Source organism: Pezoporus flaviventris, unplaced genomic scaffold, assembly GCF_033815535.1.
Source record: "Pezoporus flaviventris isolate CSIRO_AGI_PZ_B2104156 unplaced genomic scaffold, CSIRO_AGI_Pfla_v1 ptg000125l, whole genome shotgun sequence".
NCBI classification, from domain to species: domain Eukaryota; kingdom Metazoa; phylum Chordata; class Aves; order Psittaciformes; family Psittacidae; genus Pezoporus; species Pezoporus flaviventris.
The window spans coordinates 1,007,837-1,022,102 of NW_026892673.1; the positions used below are offsets into that span (position 1 = coordinate 1,007,837).

At 46.5% G+C, this 14,266-nt stretch overlaps 1 protein-coding gene across 2 annotated transcripts in view; it reads right to left on the reverse strand.

Moving 5' to 3' along the window:
* Positions 1-5,133: 5,133 nt before the first annotated feature.
* Positions 5,134-14,266, reverse strand: part of LOC133282501 (nuclear transport factor 2-like) — a 58,726-nt gene continuing 49,593 nt past the window's right edge. For both annotated transcript variants that reach the window (XM_061478503.1, XM_061478502.1), the window contains exon 5: positions 5,134-5,606. In XM_061478503.1, coding sequence (XP_061334487.1) covers positions 5,493-5,606 — 114 coding nt within the window. In that variant the 3' untranslated portion in view covers positions 5,134-5,492. The remainder of the gene's footprint in view (positions 5,607-14,266) is intronic.

Genomic DNA, 14,266 nt, shown 5'->3' on the forward strand with positions numbered 1-14,266 from the left:
CCCTTGTCACTGGTGTCAATCCAGATACTGAGCCATTGACCATGACCCTCTGGATGTGACTATCCAGCCAGTTCCTCATCTACCAGTCTACCTATCAAATCCATATTTCTCCAGTTTAGAGAGAAGAATGTTGTGGGGGATTGTGTCAAAGGCTTTACAGAAGTCCAGACAGACAACATCTGTAGCCCTTCCTTTGTCAGGCAATCTCATCCATGGCCCTGGTGGTACTGCCAATATGAACTCCTGCTAGGCCCAGTACCATGGGGGACATGTAAAGCCTCACCCGTGAAGGCTCAGGTGGGCTGGTTATAGGGTTAGTGATCTCCTGGGGCCTCCCAGGCCTCCTCTGCTTTGGCTGTGTCCCCTCACAGGCCAACTAGCTCCTGTAGGACTCAAGAATATTAAGCAATACTGATTTAGAAACAGCAGTATTTGTCTCAGTAAGGAGCCAGGAGTGACTGTGTGGAGAAAGGCAGGAGAAAGAACCCCTGAACAATCTACATGGCCAATTCCAGGGGATAACTGCTTTGAGCTTTTAATGGCCTCAAAGAATCTCATTTTTAGATAGTTCTAAAACTAACACCTGTCCCATGTTTCCCCCTTGAAACTGACTTTTAAGCAAGCTCTCTCATGGCTTCCTGAACTCGTTATGTGGAGGAATAACCTGACCTTGCAGGGCAGATCCTTCTGCAGAGCAAAGTTCTTAGATCCTCACTCCTCTGCCAGGCTTTGTTTGGATCTGGAACTCCAGCACAAGGATCCTTGCTTAGCAGCAACCACACAAAACACCTCTTTCTACTGAAAGAGCTAATCTCTTTGGGTGAAGACTTTTGAGCACAAATTTCATAGCATAGAAGCAGCGACAGAACAGTTCTGAATTTGAAACAGGGAACATGAGAATGTTGCAATAGTGAGCAGGAGGGTCCTAATATCAGCTTCCAAGAAAGTTCTATTCCAATTCAAAGGCCAAAGCAGGCAGATTTGAGTCATGACTGGCTTGAGCATGCCCCATTCCAGGCTTTCCTCAAAAAAAGGGCAATGCCATGGTCATAAACTTCAAAAGCAAGCCCAGCAAAGCATGCTAATCCCTTTTAAACCGGGTCCTAACAGCCCAGTGAGGTCTGAAGGCAAAGTGAAGGCAATTCTGATCCTGTGACACCTCATCTGCTGGACAGAACCTGGAGAAGGCTCCAGGGAGACCTTAGAGCAGCTCCAGTGCCTAAAGGGGCTATAAGAAACCTGGAGAAGGGCTTTGGACAAGGACCTGTAGGGACAGGACAAAGGGGAACGGCTTTAACCTGCAAGAGGGGAGACTGAGAGGAGATCTTAGGCAGAAGCTCTTCCCTGTGAGGGCAGTGAGGTGCTGGCACAGGGTGTCCAGAGAAGCTGTGGCTGCCCCACCCCTGGCAGTGTTCAAGGCCAGGGGCCTTGGAGCAACTTGCTCTAGTGGAAGGTGTCCCTGCCCGTGGCAGGGGGTTGGAACTGAATGAGCTTTAAGGTCCCTTCAACCCAAACCAGTCTGGGATTAGTAAATCCCTTCAGTGGTGGAACACCACCACCTCCAGGTTGGAGGTCTCACGACAGCCAACCAGGTCCTGGAAACCTGCACAGCAAAGGCTGTACTACCAACCAGTTCCATTAACAGCACAGGGATGCTTAGAAAATCCCCACAAAGCATGGATCTTGTCAGAGCTTCAGAGCTGGATACAAACTGCAGGAGGGCAGCAGTGATGTCCTGCCCATGAGGAAAATACAGCTGTCCTGTTCTACTTCGAGGGTGAATGTAATGACCTGTTGGTGACGGGACAGAAATAGTTAATGAAATGGATCCAGGTGTTATGGCCCTGGTCTGGCTTAAGCCTTGGGAGCCATAAAGAAAACACCAGGTGCTATTGCCTTGGTCAGGCTTAAGCCTTGGGAATGGTAAAAAGAACAACGAAGCTTCAACGGAAGTTTCAAGATCGAAGTGTCAAGATCGGTTAGCAAAACAAAGCAGGCAGTTTGCAAGATAAAGCAGGATGTTCAATTCAAACACAGACCAAATGATGTAAATATTTGTAACCCTGTCGTGGTTTAAACCCAGTCAGGCAATTCGTTCACTCACTTCCCCCCTTCTTGCCCTCCCCCTGCTCCCGGAGGGACGGAGAGGAGAGTCAAAAAGAATGCAACTACCACGGGTTGAGATATGAACAGTTGTAACTAAGGTATAACACAAATCACTACTGCTACCACCAGTGATAATAATGATAAAGGAAATAACAAGGGAAGAGAATACAACACCTCACCACCAGCCAACCGATAACTCACTCCCCAGGCCCGACCAAGCACCGACCCATACCTCCTCCAACCCCGCAGTCTCCCAGCCCTTTTGGGTAACTCCCAGTTACATCCTGGGCATGACGTGCTGTGGTATGGAATACCTCTTTGGTCAGTTTGGGTCAGGTGTCCTGTCTCTGCTTCCTCCTGGCTTCCCCTCCTCCCTGGCAGAGCATGAGGCTCACAAAGTCCTTGGCCAAACCAAAACATCGCTATCAGCTCTGTTCCCAGGCCGAAAGTCAAAACACTGCACTGAAACAGCTACCAAGGAGAAACATGACTGCTACTGCTGAACCCAGGACATTATCCACCCCTTATTCCATACCATTCACGTCATGCTCAGATCCCACACTTTCAATATACCATCACGCTTATCTAAGTGCATGGACCAGTAGCTATAAAGCTGCTGCGTCCATCTGGTCCATGATGCCAGGCTCCATCTCTTGTAACAGTCTTTCAGAGCAGGAGAGACTGTGTGCAGTGTTCACACTTGTGAATAACCTGGGCAATAGTGTCCATTGCTAAGTCCACCCCTCGATCATGAGTCCATCTCTATGTTGCATCTCTGCTCTGATGGCCTGAAGTGCCATGGGCCCACCAGGCTCAAAATAATTCACTGTCCCCTTCAGCAGTTTCTGCAGCTTGTTGCTGGGGATTCCATACAGCTGCCTTCCATCTCCGGCGCTTCCAAAGCACTGGAGGGGCCCAGTGGACTAGATACTTGCCCATACTGTCCCACACACCCTGCCACTCATGACTCTCCAGCCTTGGGGAAAATCTCTTGGTCCCCCTGCATCGTCGTCTAACCCCAGACAAGACCCAAACCTGACTCTGCTTAACTTTTGAGATCAGACAAAATGGTTGTGGGTAGAACACAGTCTGTGTGTGTGCCAACATGCTGATCCCCATCACAACCAGCAGGCAGGTCCCAAGGATACCCAAAGGCCATTCAAAACCTTCAGAACTCTCAAACGATGCTGCTGTACTTGTCACTGGGGCTGGTGTAGCTGCTGTGCTTGCCGGCTCTCCCACCACCAGCTTCTCTTTTCCTGAGTCCAGCTCTTCCTCCTCTGCCTTGCTGGGAAATGCTGCGTGGTCTCCTGCATCCTCCTGGGGCTCGGCGGGGGGCTTCCGGGGGATGCTCTCGCCCGTCTCAGGGCTGGGCTCGGCCGCGGGGCTCGGCTCCTCCACCGCCTTATCCCGCTGCTCGGCAGCCGCTTCCTTCTGCTCCTCGACTTCCTCCGCCGGCAGCTGTCCCTTCGCAGCCTCCGGCCCCGCTCCCGCCGCCGTTCGGTCCCCGGGGCCGCTCTCCCGGGTCGCTCCAGGAGCCGCCGGCTCCCGGGGCCGCTCGCCCTCGGCTCCCCGCGGCCTCACAAAGATGGAGGCGAGGGCGAGGGCCAGGACGGTGAAGAGCAGCCGGACGGCCAGGTACAAGTCCACGGCCACGTCCGTCCCACCCTGCTGCTGGAGCCCTCCCGTATTACAAGTCATTGCCATAAAGTATAGTGAGACAAGAACCTTAGCCCAAGCCCCACACTTGATAAACACTAACACAGCAAATACCGGCTCTAAGTAATGTACTACATTCTGAAACTGTGAGATCAAGAGGAACAACTCTGAGAGCCAATAAATCAGCATTGTGACAAGTGACTATTAATCCGGTCAGATCTGTTGTTATCTCAACACTTCATGCCCCACGTTGGGCGCCAAAAAGAACTGTCGTGGTTTAAACCCAGTCAGGCAATTCGTTCACTCACTTCCCCCCTTCTTGTCCTCCCCCGGCTCCCGGAGGGACGGAGAAGAGAGTCAAAAAGAATGCAACTCCCACGGGTTGAGATAAGAACAGTTTAGTAACTAAGGTATAACACAAATCACTACTGCTACCATCAATGATAATAATGATAAAGGAAATAACAAGGGAAGAGAATACAACACCTCACCACCAGCCAACCGATAACTCACCCCCCAGGCCCGACCAAGCACCGACCCATACCTCCTCCAACCCTGCAGTCTCCCAGCCCTTCCGGCTAACTCCCAGTTACATCCTGGGCATGATGTGCTGTGGTATGGAATACCTCTTTGGTCAGTTTGGGTCAGGTGTCCTGTCTCTGCTTCCTCCTGGCTTCCCCTCCTCCCTGGAAGAGCATAAGGCTCACTAAGTCCTTGGCCAAACCAAAACATCGCTATCAGCTCTGTTCCCAGGCCAAAAGTCAAAACACTGCACTGCACCAGGTACCAAGAAGGAGAAACATGACTGCTACTGCTGAACCCAGGACAAACCCTTAGTAGTTTTCTGAATCAGGATGACAAGGAAGTAAGAGAGTGGAAAGTTACTGCTTAGCACTTAGTGGACTATAAAAGGGATGCCAGCAATAAAGCTCTTCAGATTTCACCAGAACGGGAGTCCATCTTTGATATGCCACAATGACCATCGTGAAGATTAACTACAAGCTGCTGTGACTGTTGTCATCCTTGGGTGTTGAGGCATTTGTCCTGGTAAAATCTAGCAGCTGAGAACTAACTTAGTGTTAAAAACCAAGCTAGAAGTCTTGCTATAAAAGCTGCTGGGAAGGAGGGAGAAAGAAGTTGTATGGCCAAGGGCATATCAGAACTTCCTTCCCTGGTAAAACTGTCAAGCGCTCTTCAGTCTGCGTTGTTTGTAAGCATTTCTATACCAGACACAGGACATCCACAGTAAGTGCTATCACCTACTCCATATCCAAGTCATTAAAACAAATTAAACTGTTAAGAAAATTTCAAGGTTTTATTGTGTAGCAGTGAAACATCTGAACAAATCAATATCTGGGCTGTACAGGCTGCTGTTCTTTCATTTCTTTGGGTTATAGAGCATCATGTCAGTACATAAACAACCACCTTTTCCATTATTACTTCTTTCCAAGGCATGCTGGTACAACACAAATTTCTCTTGTCAAATGCAGCTAAGCCTAACTTCCAAACATCATGCACAAAAAAGTCATCTATGACAATGTAAACTCAGCAGAAGGGCAGGTCACAGCTCTTGCTTTGCTCATACTCTTCAGCACTGCAGGTTTGTGTATGATATTTGGAATGTTCTGTGAGTGTGAATAATATCAGTAAGAGGAGAGGAGTCAAAAAAAAAAAAAACACAACCTAAAAATAAAAAATAAAAGCTTGGGTGCCTCAGGGTTGCCAGCTCAGCCAAAGTTGTGCAGTGCTAGCCTGAACACATCATTGGTGCAAACCCAGGCATCGTTGATGTTCTTTAATAGAAATATCTGGTGGAATCCCATGATAGGATCTTCATCAGCCTGCAGAGAGAGAGGAAAAAAAGTTCAAAAAGCTCTTTTATTGACAAATGTATTCCAAAAACTCATAAGACAACTGAAAAACTAACATTCACAGTGATGCCACATGCTGTAAGATGCAGAGTACAGAGAGAGAAAATAATACAACCAGAGGTTATGCTCCAGAGCAATTTGCAGACAAACACAGAGGGCCTAAGGACACAGAAATAATGCAATGACCTGAAGTTTGGGTTTTCTGGAAGACCTGGGGCCATGTCATTCCATCAGCTTCACCACACTGATAAGAGCATGCCTGTCTCAGTGCTGAATCGCACATCTGCTTTGGGCCTTGCCTGAGAACCAGGCATAAACCAGGGTGCTTCAAAATCAGATTTTATCTACTGTGCTTTGGTGACAGAAGGGAGTTTCTGTGGAAGTCAGTATCAATATTGCCTCAATGACCTAGGCACTGACTGAGGCCTTTGAAAGCATTCCCATAGCAGGTTCAGCTGGCCAGCAACCCTGTACTTCCTCCCTCTGCTGTCAAGAACAGCTCAAAGGGAGCAAAGTATCTGCTATAGCTGCAATGAGGTGTTCCAAACCCAGGGAATATTTGCAGCAGAGCCTCAAAGTTCCTGCCTTTGACAATCCACCTGCATGCACTAGCATAGGACCTGTGCTATATTTGTTATTTACTACAAAGGTAGTACGTAATGGGTTCAAACTTAAAACAGGGGAAGCTAAGGTTGGATATAAGGAAGAAGTTCTTTACTGTGAGGGTGGTGAGGCACTGGAATGGGTTGCCCAAGGAAGTTGTGAATGCTCCATCCCTGGCAGCGTTCAAGGCCAGGTTGTACGGAGTCTTGGGTGACATGGTCTAGTGGAAGGTGTCCCTGCCCATGGCAGGGGGGTTGAAGTAGATGATCATACGGTCCTTTCCAACCCTAACTATTCTATGTTTCTGTTAATGTAGTATTAGAGGAAGACTAGTTCTTCCACCGAATGCTTAGCAGTCTCCTCAGAGACACCATGCAGAAACTAGAGCCTCAAAACAACAGAAATGATTCCCAAATGAGTTGGAAGTCACACAACAGGATTTGATCTGAACAGTGCATGGGACCAAGATACAAAACAATATTCTGATAGTGACCACGGTGTGGTCATTCACATTCACAATTCAATTCAGGATTTTGGGAGGATATTAAGCTCTATTCCTTCAGCACACGTCCATTCAGCTTCAGAAAAAGGGAGAAATGCATTGAAAAACAAGGCATTGAAAAGCAGCACCTAGAGCAGCATATGAAACAGCCTGTCAGAGAGCTGAATAGTTATTCACAGTGCTCTGCTGCTCTCCACCAAGAACAGCACATGAAAAGACATATCTTTATTTTAAAAATACATAAGAGATAAACTGACTGTGAAACGGAGGGATGGGGAGGAGAATGGAAAGAATGTAACTCCCACGGGTTGAGATAAGAACAGTCCAGTAACTAAGGTATAACACAAATCACTACTGCTACCACCAATAATAATAATGATAAGGGAAATAACAAGGGAAGAGAATACGATACCACCCGCCAACCGAGCCCGACCGAGCCGTGAGTGCCCTTCCGGGTAACTCCCAGTTACATCCCAGGCATGACGTGCTGTGGTATGGAATACCTCTTTGGCTAGTTTGGGTCAGGTGTCCTGCCTCTGCTTCTTCCCAGCTTCCCCTCCTCCCTGGCAGAGCATGAGACTCAGGAAGTCCTTGGTCAGACTAAACATTTGAGCAGTAACTAAAAACATCGGTGTTATCAGCGCTGTTCCCAGGCTGAAAGTCAAAACCACAGCACTGCACCAGCTACTAAGAAGGAGAAAAAATGACTGCTACTGCTAAACCCAGGACAGAGGAGCAACTTGTTAAGGCCATCAGTTACACCACAAACCAGCAGGTCTGCCAGAGCACTAGAAGGATCAAGTACATGTAAAAGCAGCATTCAGCTCTAAAACCACTGCCAGGATTTCACAGTGATAACTGCCTACGAAGTAAAGTGGTGTAGATGAAGTGTGGTTTCAGTAAGTGTAGCTAATCCTCAGAGGAAAAACATATTAGCTATGGTCTCTCAGGAAAATGATTCTGAAATCAGAATGAACAGGTTTTATTTATTGTTTTAAAACCAGCTGGGAGCTCAAAAGCTATCAGGGCAAGCACAGGGTTAGCAATTATTAGAACGGAACAGAGAACCAAAACCATTAAGCAACTGCACAAGTGCATAGAGAGCACCCACATACCAAATCCTGTATGCATTTCTTATCACTAAGAAATAAATAAATAAATAATTATACAATAAGGAAAGGCCAGAGAAGGACAAGAAAGATGATCCAGATCTAGGGCAGCTTTCTACCAAGGAAAGTCAATTGAGTCTGACTCTCTGGCTTGCAAAACTGTGATCAGGGTGAGGGGAATAGGCAAGATAAATTACTATAAAACCATAAAAGAAAAAGTGAATGAGGAAACTACAGCCAGAATTTAAGAAGGCAACAAAGCCAGAAGTATGAGCAGGTCAAGTGTGCAGTAGACAAATGAATGAAAGAAAATTCCTCAAGCAAGACAAGCGTCAATGAAGTCACTCTTCAAAAGGCAGTTTTTTGTCATGTTGATATACACCTCCTATTGCATTGGGCAGAAGCTTCCTAACAATCAGCACAGTGTGAACACAAGCAATTAAACCCACCATCCATCTTGTTCATTTGCACATGGCAGCAGTTGTGCCAATTATTTCAGGGGAAGTATTATCACCATTAAAGCAGCCCAGAACAGATGCTTGCATACCCACGCTGAAGAGGTGGCCTGTGCACCAAAACCTGTGCATTTATGCCTATTGTAGCTTTCCGGTATGGTCTACTGTTGCTTGATAGGTTCCTGGCCATGAAGGAATCTTTAAGAAAACTAAGTAGCATCAGGCCAGGTTGGACAGAGCCTTGGGCAACATGGTCTAGGGTGAGGTGTCCCTGCCCATGGCAGGGGGTTAGAACTGGATGATTTTAAGGTCCTTTCCAACCTCAAACCATTCTATGATATGACTTTGTAAAGTATCTTATTAATAATTTCCCTTTTGACTACAGAATCACAGAGTGCTAGTTTGGAAGGGACCTCAAGGACCACCTGGTCCAACCTTTCTATGCAAAGCACAACCTGACTAGATGGCCCAACACCCTTGTCCAGCCAGATCAAGTGTCCAGCACTGGGGAGTCCACCACTTCCCTGGGGCGATAATTCCAATGGCTGGTTGTTCTCAGTGTGAAAAAATTTCCTCTTGTGTCCATCTGAAATCTCCCCAGAAGTAACTTGTACCCATTACCCTTAATCTTTTAGAATCCCAGACTGGTTTGGGTTGGAAGGGACCTTAAAGCTCATCCAGTTCCAACCCCCTGCCATGGGCAGGGACACCTTCCACTAGACCAGGTTGCTCCAAGCCCCGTCCAACCTGGCCTTGAACACTGCCAGGGATGGGGCAGCCACAGCATCACTGGGCAGTTTCCACAGTTTTAGCTCTCAAGCTAAAGAAAGAACAAGGTCCTACTTTTATAAGAGACTCCTCATAAAAAGAGTCTCTGTCTTCTTTGTAGCCATGCTTAAGTTGGAATGAATTCACATTCATGTCAGCTCCTTTCTAATGGCTTAAACCAGCCAGGCAGAATAATTTCAGCTTGAATCACTTCTAATCACAAGTATTAATAAGCATTTATTTTACTTTCATTTGCCCTATGGTCTTCTTAGGTTACTGAGGCATCTATTAAAACAGCATGGTTTGGGTCGGAAGGGACCTTTAAAGATCATCTATTCCAGCATCCACGGCACAGGTAGGGACACCTTCCACTAGATTAGGCACAGCTTTGTCTAGCAGAGTCTTCCAAGCCTCCAAGCACAGACACTTCACAAGGTGTCCAGGCACCAGGGTTTTAGCCTTCTAGTGAGAATCTTCCCTGGTACCCAGTCTGAACTTCCCAAGTTCTGGTTTGCAACCACTGTCCTTTGTTACATTGTCTGGCACCACCAAGGACAGTTTGCTTTCAGGTTAAGTGCTCAATTACTTTCCACCTACAGGGCAGATTGCCTTTAGCCCCTCCTCTCCCAGCTCTACAAGCTGCGTATAGAACACTGACAATCTTGGCAGCTTTTTGACTTCTTCCAGTTTTTCTACATCCCTTCTGACCTGGAGACTCAAACTGTAGAAAGTCAACAGCTCAGAGAGATGTGGGTCATGTCAGAGTATTAGATGCAACACTACTTTGCAATCAAAGTTTAGCTGAACAACTTCTCTTTTCTGGTCAGAGTTTTTCCATTAGCACCCCACAGCATCTGCTGATTAAACTGCAGGGCTGCAACTATCCTTACCTCAAAGGAAAGTCTAATTACTTAAGATAGCAGATTCTTTCAGATGTTAAGTCTCATTTAACAGGCTTTAATCAGTGCTTTAAGTGTTCAGCATGCATTACAAAATCATCCAGTGATTTTAACTGCAAACTGCCTTTCCCTTTTAAGGCTAGGAAACCCACATAACAATTAGTTATTCACAAATAATTCTGCAACAATCACTTCAATATTCACATTCTGTAGGATAGCCACAGGTCTGCCAGGTTGCTTTGAGAAGGCACAAGCCACAGCCATGCTTCTCAGCCAAGCTCAAGGGACAGAAGAGAGAGGAGCACTCCTTACTCAACCAGGACAGCACAGAAGAGCAGTAAGGCAGAGGGTAAGACATATTGTGGAGGGCTAGCCTGAAGACTTCATTGGTGCACATCCAGGCACCTTGAGAACTTTTCAACAAAAAGGACTGGTGGAAGCCTAGAACCTGGTCATCATCTGCCTGAGCATAACAGGAGAAATATGCTACACTGGGTGACATTCTGGATGAACACTAGCAAAGTAGGGTCACACCAAATAAAACTCACTCCTACAAGCTTAAACTGATGCTTATCCTTCCTAGTTGAAGCAAACAAACATGCACCCAGATGAAGAACAGCAACAAAACATGATAAGACTTAGAGTAAGATCCTTGCCAGTAACATGCACCCCACTCAGATGCTCTATTATTCTCCAACATCATCTCTAAGAACCTGTTGTGCCCAGTCCCCTCACTGCAGCTGATTATTCTGCTGCAAAAGATGTTGCTTTGTTTTAATTTACAGTTCATACTGGTATTAGCATGCTGGGCTGGAGCAGATACACATCCCGACCTTGTCACAGGGCAGTAATGATTTCAATTGACCTCAGTTAAATCCCCCTCTAGCAGGGGAGGCCAAAGGTTTAAAAAAACCCAAACCTGCAGGCTTACTTAAGACATACTATTCTGGCAAAGGAAATAGGGTCTTGACAGTAATAGTCCTTGGCTCTGTGATTTCTTCAGAACTCTTCTAGTGCAGTTAAGAAGAAAGCTGAGGCTTTGTGACAATTTGGTAGCAGTTCACTCCACAATATATGCAGGGAGAGTAGAAGGTTTTTCTACTTTGGCTTGCTTTTTTTTCCCTCACTAAAATCAAACAAGATCAAAATATAATGGTTTAAGGAAGAAATACAAGATGTGCCCAGCTGACTTAAGAATGAGCGAGTATCCACTGAATTTTTGAGACTAGCAACTCAAGCAACTAAGGCCTCAGAAAATCAATTTAAATATCATGCCAAGAATGACTTCTTAGAAGGGACATGTAAGAGGTATTTTAGCATTATTATTTTCTTTGATTACTCTATTAAAAGCATTATGCATGCTCCTTCATTACATGAAATGATGCATGTTCTGGAAAACGGCAGAGGATTCAAAAGCATATGCATTGATTGTACTGGGCTTTGAAGAATCTGGCTCACAGGGCCATGGAAAGGATAACTGAACAGTAAGCAGGAAGCATGGCTTTTCCCTTCTGCTACTGGTGGTCTTGGAAGTGCTCTCCCTTGTGCAAATTTCTCTTCAGTTTTCCTTGAGACCAATGGATGTGAGCTGAACTACCACACCATTAAGAAGACAACTTTTAAACAAAAGTATGCAGCTCCATGTTTGTGTTGAAGTGCACCCTGTTAAACTGAAGGTAAAGAAGAACCACTTGTTACAATGCACTACCTGAACCCAGTTGTTCCCAGTTACAGTATTGTATCTAGAACAGCACTGAGATGCATTAAAACGGCTTTCAACACATACGTGGTCACACAAGTATTCTCTACATATAACATGAACATGTCATGAACATGTTTTGGGCAAAGTGATCATGAAATGATTGAATTTTCAATCCTTGGAGAAGTCAGGAAGAAGGTCAGCAAACCTTTCACTTCTGGAGGGCTGACTTTGTCCTGTTTAGGATGCTGGTTGGCAGAATTCCCTGGGAAAAATTACTGAAGGACAAAGGGGTCCAGGAAGGCTGGACGCTCTTCAAGAATGAAATCCTTAAGGCACAGGAGCAGGCAGTCCCTATGGGCCAAAAATCTACCTGGCAGGAATGAGACCAGTCTGGCTCAACAGGGAGATATAGCTGGAACTTGGGAATAAAGAGAATCTATCACCTGTGGAAGAAGGGACTGTCACCCCATGAGGAGCACAAAGATGTTGTTAGGTTCTGTAAAGAGAAAGTCAGAAAGGCAAAGGCACAGCTGGAACTAAATCTGGCCACTGCCATCAAAGATAATAAAAAATACTTTTTCAAATATATTAGCAATAAAAGGAGGGCCCAGGAGAACCTCCATCCTCTGTTGGATGCCAGGGGAAACCTAGTGACTGAGGATGAGGAAAAGGCTGAGGTAGTTAATGGTGGTTTTGCCTCAGTCTTTAATAGACACACCAATCATCCTCAGGGTACTCAGTCCCCTGAGTTGGATGGCAGAGATGGGGAGCTGACTGAAGTCCCCATAATCCAAGGAGAAATGGTTAGTGACCTCCTGCTCCAATTAGACGTACACAAGTCTATGAGGCCAGATGGGTTCTACCCAAGAGTGAAGGAGCTGGCAGAGGATCTTGCCAAACCACCCTCCATCATCTACCAGCAGTCCTGGTCTAGTGGGCAGGTCACAGGTGATTGGAGGTTGGCTAATATGACACCTCTCTATAAAAAGGGCAGGAAGGAGGACCCCAGAAACTACAGGCCTGTCAGCCTGAGCTCAGTGCCAGGGAAGGTCATAGAGATCATCCTAAGTGAGATCGAAAGCAAGTGCAGGAAAATGGAAGGATCAGGACCAGTGAATATGGGTTCATGACGGCCAGGTCCTGCTTGAGCAACCTGATCCCCTATAATAAGGTGACCTGTCTGGTTAATGAAGGAAAGGCTGCAGACATTGTGTATTTGGATTTAAGTAAAGCATTTGACACTGTCTCCCAAAGCATTCTTCTGGAAAAAATGGCTACTCATGGCCTGGATAGATGTATTCTTAGCTGGGTTGGAAATTGGATGGGTGGCAGAACCCAAAGAATTGTGGTAAATGGTGTCACATCTAGTTGGCGACCAGTAACTAAGGGTGTCCCTCAGGGCTTGGTGTTTAACATCTTCATTGATGATGTGGATGAGGGGATTGAGTGCACCTTCAGTAAATTTGCAGATGACACCAAGTTGTCTGGGAGTGTTGACCTGCTAGAAGGCAGGAAGACTCTGCCGAGGGATCTGGAGAGGCTGGATCAATGGGCTGTGGCCAATGGTATGAGGTTCAACAAGGCAAAGTACCAGGTCCTACATTTGGGCCACAACAACCCCATGCAATGCTCCAGGCCTGGGGAAGAATGGATGGAAAGCTGCTCATGGAAAAGGACATGGGGGTGCTGAATGACAGAGCTGAACGTGAGCTTGTGCCCAGGCAGCCAAGAAGGGCACCAGCATCCTGACCTGTATCAGCACAAGTATGGCAGCAGGGCCAGGACACTGATTAACCCCCTGTCCTGGGCACTGGTGAGGCTATGCCTCGAATCCTGTGTCCAGTTCTAGGCCCCTCACTAAAGGAGAGTTATTGTGGTTCTGGAGCACGGCCAGAGAAGGGCAACAGAGCTGGTGCAGGGCCTGGAGTGCAAGTGTGATGAAGAACAGCTGAGGGACCTGGGGGGGTTTAGTCTGAAGAAGGCTCACGGGGGACCTTATTGCTCTCTAAAACTGCCTGACAGGACGATGGAAACAGGAGAAGGCTGGTCTCTGCTCCCAAGGAAAAAGTGACAGGACAAGAGGAAAGAGCCTCAATCTGCACCAGGGGAGGTTTAGACTGGAGATGAGGTACAATTTCTTCACAGAGAGGGTGTTCAGGAATTGGAACAGGCTGTTCAGGGCAGTGGTGGAGTCACCGTCCCTGGAAGTGTTCACAAAACATGTAGATGAAGCCCTCAGTGACACGGTTTAGTGGTAGCATTGGCAGGAGGTTGGACTTGATGATCTTAAAGGTTGATCAATTTGGTTGATTCTATAATTCTATGATTCATATTACTGACTGTCACTGATCTTTTCATTTCTCTACCTAAGTATCACACAGGGTACAAGCAAGCAGTCAAAGATCTAAGTTGACTTGGATTTCTCGGGACACATCCTCAACAAGGTGCAGCATTCCCAGGCATCAAAATGTAATTTTTAAAACTCAAAACTGGAGACAGGAAGAGCAGAAAAAAGTGGCCTATCCTACTAAAAATTCAGAAACAAATTGGATTTGATCATGACAATGTCCTGGGTTTGGCAGTAGAAGTCAT